This window comes from Phocoena phocoena, chromosome 16, assembly GCF_963924675.1.
Source record: "Phocoena phocoena chromosome 16, mPhoPho1.1, whole genome shotgun sequence".
In the NCBI taxonomy this organism is placed as follows: domain Eukaryota; kingdom Metazoa; phylum Chordata; class Mammalia; order Artiodactyla; family Phocoenidae; genus Phocoena; species Phocoena phocoena.
This window is the reverse complement of record NC_089234.1, coordinates 79,392,654-79,410,294: the sequence shown is the minus strand read 5'-3', so window position 1 is coordinate 79,410,294 and position 17,641 is coordinate 79,392,654. Positions and strand designations below refer to the sequence as shown.

Here is a 17,641-nt window from a genome sequence, read left to right as displayed (position 1 = left end):
CATGTAACAACTATTTATTGAGTGTATAAAAATGGTAGATGGGGCTTCCCTGGTGGCGCAGTGGTTGAGAGTCCGCCTGCCGATGCAGGGGACGCGGGTTCGTGCTCCGGTCCGGGAAGATCCCACGTGCCGCGGAGCGGCTGGGCCCGTGAGCCATGGCCGCTGAGCCTGCGCGTCCGGAGCCTGTGCTCCGCAGCGGGAGAGGCCACAGCAGTGAGAGGCCCGCGTACCGCAAAAAAAAAAAAAAACAAAAGGTAGATGCAGTGCAGTAGAAATAAACCAATATTAAACAAATATTAATCGGGTGCAAATTCTTTCCTCCAGTTGCTTACAATTTAGTTGGAGAGGTGAGACCCACAAGTGAGATAAGGCAGTGTTTAAGTGTAGTAATGGGAGTGGCACAGCTTTAAGTGCGTTAGAAATGCAGAGAACTTCTAGTGAGGTTATGAGGAAGGCACCCAGGGGGACGTGGTGTTGATATCTACAGGCTCATATAATTTTGGAACAGGGAGACAGTGACAACGCTGCACGTTTTGTTTTCTGTTGTTTGTTTTGTTTTGTTTTTACCAGAAGGAGAAAATGAGATTCCAAAGGCCAGTGGACTTGAAGGCAGTCTCACAATTAGTGCTGCAGTGCAGCGAATCCAGGGCTGGTGCCTGGTTGCTTCCGTGGGAAATGGAGGCCAGGTATGGTTTTGCGGAGGATGCAAGGGGAAGGCAGTCCATGCAGCAGGCACCAGGAGCTCAGAGACACTGACGCAATGCTGTGCTTCTTAGAAGTGGCTTTTAATACACAGAATCGTAGAGTGTAGGGTTTTTTTCGGAGAGTCCAGGAAGAGCTGAAAAGATCATGGAGACCGAGGTTGAGAAGGGACTTGAAGATCAGGATGAAGGCCTCCAGAGACTGGCGAGCAGATGAGTGGTGTAGGTGCGGGAACAGACGGAAGAAATGTGAGGAAAATCGGTGCTATTTGGTAAACTTAGAAAGTTATCATTTTTTTCCCCTGTAAATGAATGGTTGATTGTTTTCAGAGTTGAAATTCACAGGGTAACCTTCCTGTCTTAGACTGAGACGCAGGTGTTTTGTCAGTGTATTCTTTCACATTGTTGCTTTTCTCAACTGATTACTTTCTTATGACCTTTTTTTTTTGGATAACATATTCCTAGTTAAAGGTTAATTAAAATGAACCTATTTGACTCAAATGGAATTTGGACCAGCACTCCCATAAATGTTGAGGAAATAGAATGGACACATTGTAATTGCTTTTAAAAATATACATTATATACTATAATTCGGAAAATTCCACAGTGAAACTTCAAAGGAACCGGAAAAATCGAGTGCCTCATGGTTGAATAAGTAGACAAAACACAAGTTGTAGAGGCTGATTGTTACAGAATGGGGCTAACGGGGGTCAAAAATCTTTACGGACGTGGCACAAGCGGGGGGCTGAAACACTGGTCGCTAGGTCGCTAACGAGAATTGACCATTTCTGTGGCCCAGAAGGTGGATGTGCCCCTCTGAGCATGGTCATTCCCGGAGGTCCTCTTCCTGGTGAGGTCAGGAGGCGGAAGCACCGCCAGCCTGTCCTCGGCTGAAACCTGGCCAGGTGCCCGGTCACGTGACCTGTCGGGACACTGGCTATTTCTGGTTTCGGTCACTTTGCCCCAAAGATAAGGAATTTGAGGAATTCTGCTAAACACCTCTGAAATAGAATCCAGAACAATGGGCCTTTCATGGAACTCTAAACTTTTGACGTTCAGAGTGTTATTTTAACTTGTTTTCTGTTAGTTGAAAGCTCCCGTGGAAACTTTGGACTCCGGGTGAGGGCAGGTGTTTTAAAGACCGCGACGCAAAGGCTGCTAATACTGCGTTCTGCCACGGCATTGCTTGAGAAATGCGATCAATTTAAAATATTTAGCTTTTAGTTCTCGCCTGGAGTTCCGTTTGTATTTATTTTAGAGTTGCCTTTCTGAGCTTTTTGTTCCTTAAGGGCTGCCAGGCCTTACTTGGGGCCTGGGGACACAGCGTGGTTTTAATGCCCATTTTAATCAGTGCTTCCTCATGCCTTCCTAATTTGGGTGTTTTTCAGAAGGAGGAGATAATGTATGTGAAAGTATCTTGGAAAACAAAGTTTTATAGAACGGCAAGCCATCTTGATCATTAATTTGGAGTCTTTTTTGGTGGTAAGGATATCATTGTTTAAAAGTGAAATTAGTATGTATTATAAGGGGGAAAAATGTAATACAGCTGATGAAGTAGCTAATCTATCTGTTATTTTTTGTTTCTGTGGCTTAAGTACATAGGGTTTTAAAGGATTAGATATTTATTTTTCTTGATATTCATGAGACATCAGGACTGAGAAATAAATATTCCTTAAACTGAATGGAAGGAAGGAAAATTCAAAAATTAACAAACTGAAATTTCTGGTGGTTCTGCCCCCTTTTCATAACTGGTAGCTTTATATGTAGCACAGAAGACTGGAAAGATAGTCATGCAGGTGGGATCTGAAGCGTGGCCCTGTATTGTAGCCGTATGATCTGGGATAACATTTCTGAACTGTGAACTGGAGACTGTAATTTCCATTTCATAGAATGGCATGAGGATCCAATGAGATATTATGTGAGTGGAAACAGCTCTACATAGAAGAGGATTAATAAATGGTAGGCAATAATCTTATTAGAACTGGTGATAATTATCATTAATAGAAACTATTCCATTGGCCATTTGTTGTAGAAGGTACTGCGTTAGGTGATTGGGGGATAGAAGGAGGTGCTTGCTCTCCAAATCTTACAGTTAGAAGATCGCTTGGGGAAAGGAACATCACAACACAGCAGTATTTATTCAGTACTGGTGACTTATAATAAGTCCCCACTCAGCTGTCTCATGTTGGTTCTCTCCAGTTGCATTAACTCTGTGACTTCTGTGACTGTCTAAATTGATGATACGAATGTGAATCTATTGCAAAGTGAAATTTCAGGCCTTGCAAAGTGATAGGATTTCCTGACATCCGTGAAAGTGATTTTGAAGGTTTGCTAAACACACTTTCAAGCCCATCAGTAAAGGGTGTGTGTAGGTATACGTATGTGTCATCCTTACAAAATGCTTACTGCGTCTCAGACCTTGTTCTGAGCACTTTACATGTATTCATTTCCTCCTCTCTACAACGTTATGATGTATGTCCTGTCATGATTCCCATGACAGGCAAGGAAGCAGAAGCACAGAGTCCAAACCGAGCAGTCTGGCCCTGGAGTGCATGCTTCCATCACTATGCCACAGCGCCTCCACTTAGATCAGATGCTAACTATCCAGTGGCAGGAAATCAGAAAGGAAGAGAATGGGCACCTGCATACAGAGAGCTTTCCAAAGAATAAAGAAATCGCTTGTGAAAAATTGGTAAAAGCTGTCACCTGAGCAATGCAGGCAGTAGTTAGGACCACGGACCCAGGGGTCAGACTGCTTGAGCGGCACTGCACCTCAGCTGCGTGACCTTGGATGGATTTCTCAACATCTCTGTGTCTCAGTTTCCTCATCTGTCAAGTACAGATGATTAATAATATCCACCTCTATAGCATTGTGGTGGGGATTATCTGATTAAAATACCTGTAAGCGTACCTGACAGACAGAATGTGCTCAGTCAATGCTCATTATTCCTATAACATTTGGGCAAGCGGTCCCCCTTAAGATCACATTCCACAGATCAGACATGAAGTGTCTCATGCTAGTCTCCAATTTTGTCTGGATAATTTCGTCTAAGAAACCTCCCACACTTGCTCGTTTTTGTCCTTCTAAGGGTTAGCGCGTAGTTGCAACGATGACAAAAATGTTGTTAAATAAAGAATAAAATAAACGGATTTTTATGTTATTTTTCAAGGTGAAACCTGAATAACAACTCTCCCCCGCCCCACAGACATATATTCTGTTAACTGTGAAGTTTGGATTACTGTTCAGTTGGATTCAGTGTTGCTGAATTTTTTTCAGTGCGAATTATCCTCTGATAATGAAGACCTGTCTCTTGGGGTTTTTGTGAGGCTTGAATGAAATAGCACTTGTAAAGTACAAGGAATATAGTGAATACTGACGATGGCTAGTGACTCTTAGGACTTGGTTCTTATTTCTATTAGGTAGGAAGTGGCATGGGCCAAGGACAAACATAAGAATGGACCCCTTTTGTTAATTTCACCTGCAAACACTGAGCACCTGCACTGAATCAGACATGACACAGAGTGGGTGCGCGCGGGTGAGCGTGAATTGCACGAGTCGCTCACCATTGTCTTCCTCTCCCTGCCATCTCACCGCCTACACACACACACACACTCTCTCTCCCTCGCTTGTACGCCCCCTGTTTCACACTTAACATACTCACTGTCTCAGAGCTAACAGCAGTGGAGGAGTCTGATGAAAGCACACAGTCTGGTACCTGGTGCCTCGTAGAACTGTCACAGAAACACAAAGCTCACGGGAGGGTGGAGGAGGTGATGGTTCCCGGCTTGGGGTATTTGGAAGGTGTCGCTGAGCAGGTATCATTTGGGCTGGATGAGCAGCCGGCCTGCCTTGAGCAGAGCAAGCTCGTCCGTAGAGGCACGGGGCATAGCTTGAAGTGCAGGTTGCTGTGCGAATCTAGGGGCTGTGATAGCCCAGGTTTTGGAGTGTGTGAACCTTCTCCCTGTGTTATGGGGAACCATGGAATTTTTGTTTTTAATGCAGGTTTATTGAGGTATAATTTATATAAAAATTCACCGCCCCCCCCCCGAGGGCGTTCAGTTTGATGAGCTTTGACAAATGTATATAATCCTGTAACCACCACCACCAAGAGAGAATTTGCATCACCCGGAAAAACTCTCCCGTGTAGCGCTGCCGTCAGACCTTTCCCCTCAGCCTCCAGAAACCGCTGGTCTGATTTCTGTCCCTCTTCCAGGATGTCATACGGGATCATAGTACCTAACCTTTCATGTGTGGCTTCTTTCTCTTAGCGGAATGGTTTTCAGATTCATCCCTGTTGTGACATGTATCGGTAGTTTATTCATGAGAGGTTTAAAAAAATAAAAGGATGCCACGACACTATAGGAAGATGAATCTGCTCGGGGTGGCATGTGGGCGAGAGAGGAGAGAGGGACAGCACCCAGTCCAGTGAGAACGATTGGAATTCAGGATTGGGACAGTGAAGCCAGAAGTCACATGGTGGCAGGGAAGTGGAGACGGGCCATCTGCGGGGCATTCGGTTGAACTAGAACAACTGCGCTGCAGGTTGGACGGCTGGGTTTTAAGGAAGGGGTGAGGAGATAAGTCAGAAAAACAGTAGGTTTAAACCGTTTCTTCTGTAGCAAATGGGAAGGAGTAGCGTGGATATGGAGCTGCATTAGAGCCTCGTGGAAAACCGGGGAGACATTTCTGCTTCGTTATAGGCAGAGAAGTCAACCAGGGGAGAGAGGAACCCAAGGCCCCGGGAAGGGCGGGGCAGGCGGGTGCAGGTGGGCAGTGATGGGAAGCTCCGTTGTTTTAGCTCCTGCTGCACAGAGAGCTCAGGGCAGTCCCGGCATCAGCTCGGTTCCTGAAAGCTGCTCTTGGGCGTTCTGTATTTTGTCAGGAGGCTGGGGGCTGGGGAAACCAGCAACTGGATAATGTTCCTCTGAAGTTTTTACTTTTTGCTGCATTTCAATCTTTGGTAAAGCAATCATATCTCATAAAATACGTTCATGAGTTAACATATCTATAAGCAATTTGCAAATTTAATATAAGATAATCTTCAATAATAATGATTTATGGTAATATGCCGTCTATTTGCAGTACTCTCGGAAACATTCAGTAGAAAAGACTGCATTTAGATCAGGACCTAATTTCTTGGAAGAAAAACAATGTAAATATTTTCTTCCTATCAGGTAAACTTTCACAGACTTCTGATTCTACCTGTGATATCTCAGTAAATGTTTCTTGCCCCTAGAAATCATTTACTTTCTCATAAAGAGTGCTAAAGCTGTACTGTGTCTGTGGATTTTTTTTTTTTTTTTTTTTTTTGTGGTACGCGGGCCTCTCACTGCTGCGGCCTCTCCCGCTGCGGAGCACAGGCTCCAGACGCGCAGGCTCAGCGGCCATGGCTCACGGGCCCAGCCGCTCCGCGGCATGTGGGATCTTCCCGGACTGGGGCACGAACCTGCGTCCCCTGCATCGCCAGGCGGACTCTCAACCGCTGCGCCACCAGGGAAGCCCTGTGGATTTTTTTTAAACTTGTAACTTTAGGCACAAACGACCCACTAAAGGTTATGAAAAACAAGATGTAAGTAAGATAAAATGGTAAAATGCAGATTCATTCTCAGTACTCTGCCAACTGTAGTGAAGATTGTGTTTTAAAAGCCAAAGAAAAATTGTAACTGAAAAATTATACAAATATGAAAGTATTCCACCTTTGATTTTCTTCTTCAGTATTGCTGCTGGAGAAGATAGAGCATGATGACGTCTGCAATAAGACGTTGAAGATTACAGATTTTGGGTTAGCGAGAGAGTGGCACAGGACCACCAGGATGAGCGCAGCAGGCACCTATGCCTGGATGGCCCCGGAAGTCATCAAGTCCTCTTTGTTCTCCAAGGGAAGCGACATCTGGAGGTGGGTAAGCGCCACACATTTTGTTTTTGCAGGTGTCTGCAGAAGCTGGTTGCTACACGTCCTTTACATGAGTCCCCAGCTACTCAATAATTCTGAGCATAACCATACAGATAGTCCCCAGTCTGCAGTGGTTTGACTTAACAGGTTTTTTTTGACATTACAATGGCACAAAAGCAATGTGCATTCTCTAGAAACCGTGCTTGGGATTTGGCATTGGGATCTTTCCCAGGCTAGTGATACGTGGTCCAGTCCTCTCTCGTGAGGCTGGGCAGAGGCAGTGAGCTGCAGCTCCCGGTCAGCCCCGCCATCACGAGGGGAAACAACTGATACGCTTACAACCATTTTGGACCCAGACAGCCATTCTGTTTTTCACTTTTGGTATTGTATGCAATCAATTCCATGAGATATTCAACACTTTATTATAAAATAGGCTTTGTGTTAGATGATTTTGCCCAACTGTAGGCTAATGTAAGTGTTCTGAGCACCTTTAAGAAAGACCAGGCTGAGGTTCAGTAGTTTAGGTGCAGCAAATGCGTTTCCAGCTTATGATCTTTTCAACTTACGAACGATTTATCCAGACGTAACCCCATTGTAAGTTGAGGAAGATCTGTATGGGCCTTTTTGAAGAAGGTTTTGTGGTTTGGATCCAGATTGTTGTAATCACAACAGAATGGGTAACTTGAGATTTTGATTGTCCTATGACTTCCATTTGATAAGAGAAACTTGTTAAATCTGAGGTTTGATTAAAACTGGTTATAACTTGAGTAAACAGTAATGCTGTTTTTGTAAGGCCTGTTGGTAAATAAACATACATTTCACTTTAAGCAGAAATTTTGATTCCTCATGACTCACAGACAGAATATTAGCATGGAAGGAGTTTGAAAAAAAAATTTAGATAACCTCCTTCCTTTTATGGATTGCATTATCTAAAGGTTAAAGCTTCAGGTTTGAGGATGGAGAGCTGAACCAAAATGGAATCCCAGGTTAGCTGGATTTCCCATTCGGCTGTGTCTCATTAGGGGGTAAAGACACCATCCATACCAGAACAACAGAGAAAAGTCACTCTGTTTACAGTTACAACGCACCAGGAGCTTACTTGCCTTCATTTAATGCTCATAAAATGCTGTGTGACTAGTATTAAAATTCCAGGATTTTTCTGTTGTTTTTTTAACGGCTTTATTGAGATACAGTTCACACATCATACAGTTCACCCATTTAAACTCTACAATTCCATGGCTTTTACCTTCATCAGCACAGGCAGTTTAGAACATTTTCATAATCCAAAGAAGAAACCATATACCCCTTAGCCATCACCCCAACACTCCATCCCTCCCAGCCAAGGCAGTCACTAATCTACATTTTGTATCTTTAGATTTGCTTATTCTGGACATTTCCTATAAATGGAATCAAATAATATGCGGTCCTCTGCAACTGGCTTTTCAATTAGCATATTTTCAAGGTTCATGTCATAGAATGTATCAGAATTTCATTCTTACTTATTGCGGAATAATATTCCATTGGGTGGATAATACCACATTTTGCTTATTCGTTTATCAGTCGATGGCATGTGGGTTGTTGCCACATTTTGGCTAATTCTGAATAATGCTGCTCTGAACATTTATGAAGAAGTTTTTGTGAGGACATGAGTTTTCATTTCTGTCGGGTTTCCACCGGGGAGTAAAATTGCTGGGCCGCATGGTAATTATATGGTTAATCATTTGAGGAACTGCCAGACTGTTTTCCACCAGTTCTCATTCCCACCAGCAGTGTATAAATACAGGCTTCTAATTTAATTGTTCTACTTATGACTGTTAAGAAAATTTTTCACCTGTGCCAGGGGTTCTATAGTGTCTTAGGGCCATTTTGAAAAACACAGAAGCTTGAGCCTCACCCCTTACTTAATGACTTACACTCTGCTGGTGGAGACTGAGCCACATATGTCTTTATAAAATATTACATGTGTTTTCCTTGACTTAATCACAAGAATTTTCTGACCATGTAATGCCAAAATACTTCAGTGAAATAGGTGATTATTTTAAGAAATTATACTTCAAGACCCTGAAAACTAATAAAATATAAATCAATTTTACATTTGGAATAATTAAGACTGTAACCATTTTACTATGTGTGCCTTTTAAAATAAACTATGTAACTATAAGCTATACGAACGCTGTACAATCTATATAAATGCTTTAGAGCGACCTCACCTACTGTAAACATAGAATCAAAAGTAAGAAAAAACAGATTTCTAAAATGAGCCAAAATATGGGTCTTGAAGTCCAGACACTCATGGAGAGAGGTCTTCCCTCAAAATCTGTTCATTTCTATTTCTCAATTATATGAGCTCGGTTATCTGATTTTCAGTAGAAGCCTCTAAGCAGAAGAGGGGAGAGGGGTGCCAAGCTGGTAAAAAAAAAAAAAAAAAAAGAAAGGCAGCTGAGAACAGAGTGAGCGCTAGGAGCAAACGAAAGCATGAAACGCTATGAAAAGGACTGGAATCTGCTGGCTTCCAGAACCACCTGGTTGTGGAGCCAGACGTCCACACACATCTCCAGAACGCATGGATATATTAAAGCCCAGCAGAGTCCTAGATGTCAGGATGCAGAAGGCAGGGAAGGTCGTCCCTCTGAACGGCACAGACCTTTGCTTTAGAACCTCCTTCATAATATTCCCATAGAAATAATTGCATTCAAGAAGCACGGCTCTGGTCTGTGGTGCTGGGGGCTGCTATATATACTGGTGTATTTAGTGATCATCCTCTCTCGCCCCACTTCCTCCTTACCAGTTACTACCCTACGAGGTAACTTTGACAGATGCTATCACTGAACTTTTGCAATGTCTCCCGTGATTACCCCAGTTTCACAGAGTACATACCCAAGGCACTGAGAGGTTTAGAAATTTCCTCAGGGTTGTAAAACTAGTGAGTGAGTAGCAAACTCTGGTCCCTGGCCTAAGAGCTGTGTTCCTGCTACCACAGCCCTTAATCATTAGACTACTTGTATTCCTAGAAGAGGGCTTTTTTTTTTTTTTTTTTAATTTATTTTTGGCTGCGTTGGGTCTTCGTTGCTGCACACAGGCTCTCTCTAGTTGCGGCAAAGCGGGGGCTACTCTTCGTTGTGGTACGCGGGCTTCTCATTGCGGTGGCTTCTCTTGTTGGGGAGCACGGGCTCTAGGCATATGGACTTCAGTAGTTATGGCTCATGGGCTCTAGAGCTCAGGCTCAGTAGTTGTGGCACGCAGGCTTAGTTGCTCTGTGGCATGTGGGATCTTCCCGGACCAGGGCTCGAACCTGTGTGCCCTGCAGTGGCAGGCGGATTCTTAACCACTGCGCCACCAGGGAAGTCCCCAGGAGAGGGCTTTTTAAACTATATCGCACCCAGTTTCAGAGAGCAGAAAAATATGCATTACACTTTAAAAATTGTCCCATCAGAATAGCTCCCTTTTTTTTCACATTGGTTTTTACCAGAATACCTCTCTCTGGAAAAATGACCTATCCTGAATTATTCACTCTCTGAAACTTCCAAGAGGCAAAGTTATGTTGTTATTGTTGGTTTCAATTTTGTTATTTGCTAAGGAGAATAGCAAGGAAGCTTCTTTGAACTCATTCAGTTTTCAGTTGTTCTAATAATTTTTGGTCCCCTGCACTGAGACGAGTTTTGTTGATTGATCTATGAGTTCAGTTTACTTACTCTTGAAATTAAGAATGTGTCTCGCTAATGCACCATACCATAGATAATTTTCAAGATACTAAGCAGATAGCCTTTGAAAAACCCTGGTTGCACCTTAATTGCTAATAGTTATAGCATTATATAATTTACAGGTACTGCATTATGTATTCCTTTTTAAACAAAACATAAAACAGTGCTTTGAGATGGCAGAGGAAATGTCACTGGTACTTTATCAATGATTCAAGATCAGCTTCAGGGCGGTGTGAGTGGAGACATAGGCAACAGGTAGTAGTGGTCCCACAGCTCAGCCTCAGGTGTGCCGCTTCTAGGTCCAGTTGTCTTTCAGTGATGCCCTGCTGCGCCCCCTGCTGGAGAGGGAGCCCTAGGCTCAGGGGCCTCAGGATGGAAGCGCCCCTGCTTTTAGGGCCGTGGAATATCAGTGGGAGGATCCCTGAGGCCCCTTTGAATTTAGGGCACGTTCTGTTGTTTTTGCCTTCCTTTTATGAATGTTTTCAGTATGTAGTGCAGAGTCCATTGGGCACTAGTGGAGAGGTCTGAAAATGAAGTGATGATGGCCAGGGTGACCACCTGGGCTCCAGAGAGGCCTGTTGCAGGCCAGGTCTTCTTCACGGAGGGCTTATTGTATCTGTGATGCTGTGAATCCCCACATCTCTTAAGATCGGGAGATAATCAAATGAGACTCAGAAATCAGTTCCAAAGCAAATTTAAGTGATGTGGGTGTTTGGGGGGTTTTTTGGTGTTATTCTGAGCTGTTTTGCCTTTCCTTAGGCATATGAAATGAGAATTAAGTTAGTTCTTTAAATTTCAAACTCTTTTTTTAACTTAAAGCGAATGAAGTTTTAAAAGATCAGAAAAGTAAATAGGACCATACTAGTTATGTTAACAGAACTTAAAAATAAAGCAAATATAACTGTTCCTTATATGCTTATGTGTTTTAATTTAAAGTCAAGTGAGTGTCAGGAGTGACCGATGTTTTATGTCAAAAGATAATTGGAGTGTACTTTGTGTTTTGAAGAAGATAAAGGAAAGCCAATGTTCTGACTGGTTTTGTAGAAGAGAATAAACGTATATGATGTACAAGGCTTATTTCTGTGCTCCTCTGTATTGCCTTGAACTGGGGTGTCTGAGACTGTCTAGTATAGGTGTATACTGAAATTTGGTCTTCTAGCTTCATTTTAAAAGTTCCCTTAGAGATCCTTTTATACTGTGTGTTTTCTCGTTCTTGTGTGTAATCGCATTTGCCCTTAAACTGAAGCAGCAGTGAACCTGCATCACATCTGCTGATGCTTTGGAGAGCATGGCAGCTGCAGTTGTTCTTTGTTTATTCTCCTTTCACTTCACCTTCCTCCATTTCAAAGAAGACCTGTTATGTCCTCCCAGCAGGCTCAGGAAAACCCACAGGATTTCTTTGTCCGTTACTATTAGGCATTAGGTGGAAACATTAGTAACACATCTCCTAAATATAAAGGGAGGGGCAGAAAGAAACAATTTCAAAAACCTATTTTAAAACAGTTAGCATGGGACTTCCTTGGCGGTCCAGTGGTTAAGACTCAGCCTTCCAATGCAGGAGGTGCGGGTTCGATCCCTGGTTGTGGAGCTAAGATTCCCACGTGCCTCGAGGCCAAAAAACCAAAACATAAAACAGAAGCAATACCGTAACAAACTCAATAAAGACTTTAAAAATGGTCCACATCAAAAAAATATTTTAAAAAAAGTAGCCTGATTCGATTTCAGTCCTGTGGTGAGTCGTATGGGGCTGGAATCTTCAGTGTCCTGAAGATCCTCAATAGGTGTGGAAAACATGAGACAGAAAGACAAACATCGGAACAACCACATTGCTCTTCAAGTGTGTCCTGCTTCTGGACCCTGTTTAATTCAACTGTGTACTGCTCCTAAGCTTTCCTATCCATTAAGTAGTTTCATTTCCTGTAATGAAGGCATAACCGATTTCGGGAAGGAGTGTATCTGCATGTGTCTGGAATGTTCACTGGAAGAACCCGCCCCTCGTGTTGGGATAAGGGTCCACATGGGCTTTGTTGGAAGAGAAGATTCTCGTTAGGGGCTGGATGAAGGCTCTGATACGTTTCTCCCACCAACTGTGTCATGAGGAAAAGACCCCGTTTAACTTTATGAAAACTCTGCTTTCCAGCTATGGAGTGGTGCTGTGGGAACTGCTCACGGGAGAGGTCCCCTATCGTGGCATTGACGGTCTTGCTGTGGCCTACGGGGTGGCAGTCAATAAGCTCACTTTGCCCATTCCTTCCACCTGCCCTGAGCCGTTTGCCAAGCTCATGAAAGGTATTTGGGCATCTCTGTTTTTGTGTGTCTATGGGGGTGAGGGGAATTGCTCATTAGAATATCTGTATATTTTTTTAACCAAAAAGGTATCTTCTGTGATTCTAATTTTCAGTCGATTTTAGATTATACTATTTTAAGAATTAGAAGCCATGTCTTTGATCTAAGATGTCAGATAAAGTTTTGATGAACTAAGTAACTTAAAAACAATCTAGTGACTCATTTATACAAAATTCAGTTGAATGGTAATAAACTTTTCATCAAATACACTAGCAGAGTTCAAAGACAATATTGAATTGGCTCCATATGTGCTATTTTTAATTCTACCTAATGATCAGAAATGTTTTACAGTCTTAACTGGCATGGTTTTGCCATGACCTTATCTATTTTGATCTTATCTTTTAAAAATTGTTAAGTAACTCTTTTTGTAAGCAGCAGGTTACCTTACTTATTAGACTATTTCTTAGAACCTCTCTTGTGACTGTAACATTTTAGAGACCTTGGTTTTCTTGGGTTGAGTTATAGAACTCGGTATCTGTAAGTCATGTGGCCAGAGCAGCTTAGGTGGACAGAGTTCATGGTACATGGTAAGGCAGAGAAAACACACATCCACATACTAATGTCAAATAATGCAGAATACAAGAGCCTCGTCTAATAGTAATTATTACACAGGCTGCTGACACAGACACTGTATAAAATAAAATTTGCAAAATCATTATCAATTGACGTTTAAAATCTTCAGCAGACACAGTCAACATGGGCTGATAATCTGAACTACGCTGAGAAGTGGACTTACTGTGATTCTTGTTTATTTTAGAATGCTGGCAACAGGACCCTCATATTCGTCCATCATTTGCCTTAATTCTTGAACAATTGACTGCAATTGAAAAGGCAGTTATGACTGAAATGCCTCAAGAATCTTTTCATTCCATGCAAGATGACTGGAAGCTGGAAATTCAACAGATGTTTGATGAGTTGAGAACAAAGGAAAAGGTGAGTGATGCATATTAATTACATAATGTGCTCACGCTTACGGAGATTGTGGAAAACTTGAGTCAAGAACCGCTGTCAGCATTGTGTTAAAATATTTTCGGACTTGCTGATTCTTTCCTTCCAGGCAAAACAAAATGAAACAGAAGTGTACTCAAAACATATAATTGGAAAACAATAGAGGAATTTTCAAACGTAAAAAAATTCTTTAAAAAGGAGAGAGAGTGGCATACTAAACACTTAGTATGCATTAACCAGCTTCAATAATTGTCAGCATTCTGTCATTTTGTTCATTTCCTTTTCCCATTATCATTTTCTTTAACTGCAGTATTTTAACTTAAAACCTAAACTCTCGTCATTTTACCTTTAAATGCTTCAGTATGCATCTCTAACTGGTAGGAATTTTTAAAATATCTTTCTTGCCATTATTATCTTAAGAAAATAAGTAATTCCTCAATACCGTCTGGTACTCCATACCTAAATGTCACAGTTTGCCTCAAAGATGTCTTCTTCCAGTTGGTTGGTGCCAATCAGAATTTAAATGAGGGCTTCATGTTTTTAGTTAGGTCTTTTGAAGCTTCTTTTATGCCAGTCCCTCCTCCTTTCCCCCCGCCCTTTTATCTCCAAGGCATTGCTTTGTTGGAGAAGCTGGGAAATTGTGTAATTTTTGAATTTCTTACTATGATGAGTGAAGCTCTGGTTGGTTTATGTATTTTAAGAAGAAGAAAGACAATAAACCTGAATGTTAAATGTGCTGAAGCTGCATATATATTAACCACATACAAAGTGTGAAGTAGGAGAAGCAGAAACACACCTAATTGGAAGGCAGGTAGTTGTAAAGTGAGTTCCTGGTGACAACTGACTGTGAGCAGTCACTGAAGACCCCAAGGTCAGGGCATGGTACTATGCTTCACGCATAGTAAGTAAGTATTAGGCAGTATTTACTTCTTAAAAGATAGGTTTGTAATACTTGAGCATTTTGATGACTCGAGGTTTATTCCGGTTGTCTGAGGTGTATAATTGTTCAGTAGGTTAAATTCTTGTGCTTGGCAACAAATGTCTGGGCTAAAATACAACATTGCAGGTTATCGATAACCTTTACAAAGCCATGTAACTGTCCAGGAAGGAACTTTTATACCTCATGTATTTGTGATTCTAAAATAGAATTCTTTTTCAGTAGGCAGCAATGCTTTGCTAAATAAAGAGTCCCTTTGCTTATTCCAGTGTACGGCATGGAAACATGGGATTATGACATAGCTGAGTCCTTCTCCCATGTTAAATTACCTTGACTTACGTAGTATGGCTCTCCTTTATGTCACTGGACTTTCACATTGACAGTAATACTGAAGGCCTATAGCCAACCTAAGGGCAGAGGAAAGGGCAAAAGAGGGAATGAAAAGATGTGGTTTGAACACATATGTACAAACATTTCTTGAGCTAGTGTATATACTTCTGTGCATGAAGCCAAGATATCATATGCCCACATTCTATCCGTGAGCAGCTTGCTTCTGTTATCAGGCTGAATTGGGAACGAATACAATGTATGTCATAGGTATTCCCCAAAGGGCAAATTGTTCACTGGGAAAAAAATACAGTTTAAGAGCTTGTCTTTGGGGGCATTTTTCTGAGTTTCAGCGTTAGAATTTCCTTCCAGCAAACGTATTAAATGTCTGCTGCGTGCTGGGAAGAGTGTTAGAGCGCTGGGATACGCAGATGGACACGGCAGCCTGTGTATCCTTGCGTGGTCCTTGACGGCCAGGCTCGGGATTTGGATCTTGTTGACGGGTTTTAAAGGGGGGCTTGATGTACTGTCTTGGCAACACTTGCCAACCAACCTCTGCCTTCCCTCCGTCTGCTTCCTTTGTGGAGTAATGAGATTACTGTTCTCTTAGGTACCCAGTCTCAAAGGTCTTGAAGATGTGGTCTTCTCTGTGACAGAGGCCTTCAGTGGTAATTCACTCCCCTGACCCCTGTTGTCCCCACTCATCACCTGCATAACTGCAGCAGCACCCTACCCGGGTGCCTGGCACCCAGCCTCGCTCCCCTAACTGAGCCCCTCGCCGCCACCAGTGAGCCTTCTAAAACGCAAATCACACCCGCCTCACTTCAGTGGCCAGTTCCTTTTCCTCATTAACTTCCTTGTCCTTCCACGTTGAACCTCACTTTTCCTCCAGCCAGACTGAATTCCTTCAAGTTCCCTTAACGCCACGCTCCTGACTTTCGGCCCTAGTGTATATTCTTGCCTCCGACCCCGCCCTGGCTTTTATCCCCTCCTCACACGTGCTGCTTCTTCATTCTCAGGCTCCCAGAGCTCCCTTCCCTTATCCTCTCGTACCACGTAAAGTGTGTCACAGTGTCCTGCGCCTCCCTTATCATGCCCACACTGAGTCATACTTTATTATTATCTGTGTCTTTAATGTCCTTGGTCTGCCTTTTCTGCTGGTTAAGTTCAGGAACTATACTGTTTCATTCTTGGTCGTGTTCATCCACAGCACTGAACAAAGTACTTGGCCCGTGGTAGACATTCAGTAAATACAATAAATACCTAAGTAAAGTTTCTTAACATGTTCCTAATATGTATTTTAATAGGTAAGAGATATTAGCAATTATTATTTTATTGTCATATTTTTAAGTGAACATTTTTAAGTGAAAGGGGAATTTAAAAGTGGATAAATGCCATGAGTCCTTCTTTGTATCTTATGCTATGAAAGAGGCAGACGACTCAGCTGTTTAACTTCTGATTATATAATCTTGAGAAACTCCCACACGTTATGCACAAGGAGGTTAAGGTTATTCACTCTGAAGTATTGTTTGTAATAGTGAAAAACTGAAAACAACCCCAATATCCATTAATAGGGGAATAGGTGCCTAAACGACTGTATATTCATATAGTGGAAATCTGTACAGTACTTAAGATGAATAAACTCCAGCTGTATGTTTCAACATGAGTAAGTCTCAGGCATAATACTGGGCAGAAAAAGCAGTTGCAGAAGGATAATCACATTATGTAAATTTATAAAACAATACTATTTAGGGGCTTCCCTGGTGGCACAGTGGTTGAGAGTCCGCCTGCCGATACAGGGGACGCGGGTTCGTGCCCCGGTCCGGGAAGATCCCACGTGCCGCGGAGTGGCTGGGCCCGTGAGCCATGGCCGCTGAGCCTGCGCGTCCGGAGCCTGCGCTCCGCAACGGGAGAGGCCACGACAGTGAGAGGCCCGCGTACCGCAAAAAAAAAAAAAAAAAGAATCCGCCTGCCAACGTAGGGGACACAGGTTCGAGCCCTAGTCCGGGAAGATCCCACATGCCGCGGAGCAACTAGGCCTGTGCTCCATGACATCCCGCGAGCCACAATTGCTGAAGCCCGCGCACCTAGAGCCTCTGCTCTGCAACAAGAGAAGCCACCGCAATGAGAAGCCCGCGCACCACAACGAAGAGTAGCCCCCGCTCGTCGCAACTAGAGAAAGCCCACGCACAGCAACAAAGACCCAACGCAGCCTAAATGAATAAATAAATAAGTTGATTAATTAAAAACAAAAAGAAAATGGTAGTGATGGATCAAGTACTTTAAAAAAAACACAATAATATTATTCAAATGTACAAAAAGACTGAAAGTATAGACAGGGGAAGGATACAAACCAACTTAAGGACAGCAGATCTGAAGAGGGAGGGGATAGGATTAGATATGATGCGCCTAGGACTTTAACAGACCTGAAACAGATACGGTAAAAAATTCGCATCTATTAGGTGTTGATAGTAAGTGCATGGGTATTTGCTATTCTCTCTAATCGTAGTATATTTTAAATATTTCATAATTTTAACTAATTAAGTTAAAATTAAAAATAAAGGTTAGAGAGAAATCTGTGAGCTGCTAAAATCCTTTTTTTCTTTCTTTTTTTTTTTTGGTAAGCCATATTTTTCAAATAGCAGACTTATAGGTAATTCCCTCTCTTCCTTAGATTTTTCAGTATTTTGTGGGTTTAAAAATTCAAAACTGGCAAATGCAACCTTAGACCCTGACCCCACTGATAAGTACATAGAGCTCATATAATAAAAAATAGTCAGTCCCGTT

At 42.4% G+C, this 17,641-nt stretch overlaps 1 protein-coding gene across 1 annotated transcript in view; it reads left to right on the top strand.

Annotated features, from left to right (window-relative positions):
* The window catches only part of MAP3K21 (mitogen-activated protein kinase kinase kinase 21), a 47,895-nt gene that overhangs the window by 9,320 nt on the left and 20,934 nt on the right, over positions 1 to 17,641 (top strand). The window contains exons 2-4 of the mRNA XM_065894155.1: positions 6,418 to 6,598; positions 12,437 to 12,585; positions 13,400 to 13,575. Of these exons, the coding sequence (XP_065750227.1) occupies positions 6,418 to 6,598; positions 12,437 to 12,585; positions 13,400 to 13,575 (506 nt within the window). The remainder of the gene's footprint in view (positions 1 to 6,417; positions 6,599 to 12,436; positions 12,586 to 13,399; positions 13,576 to 17,641) is intronic.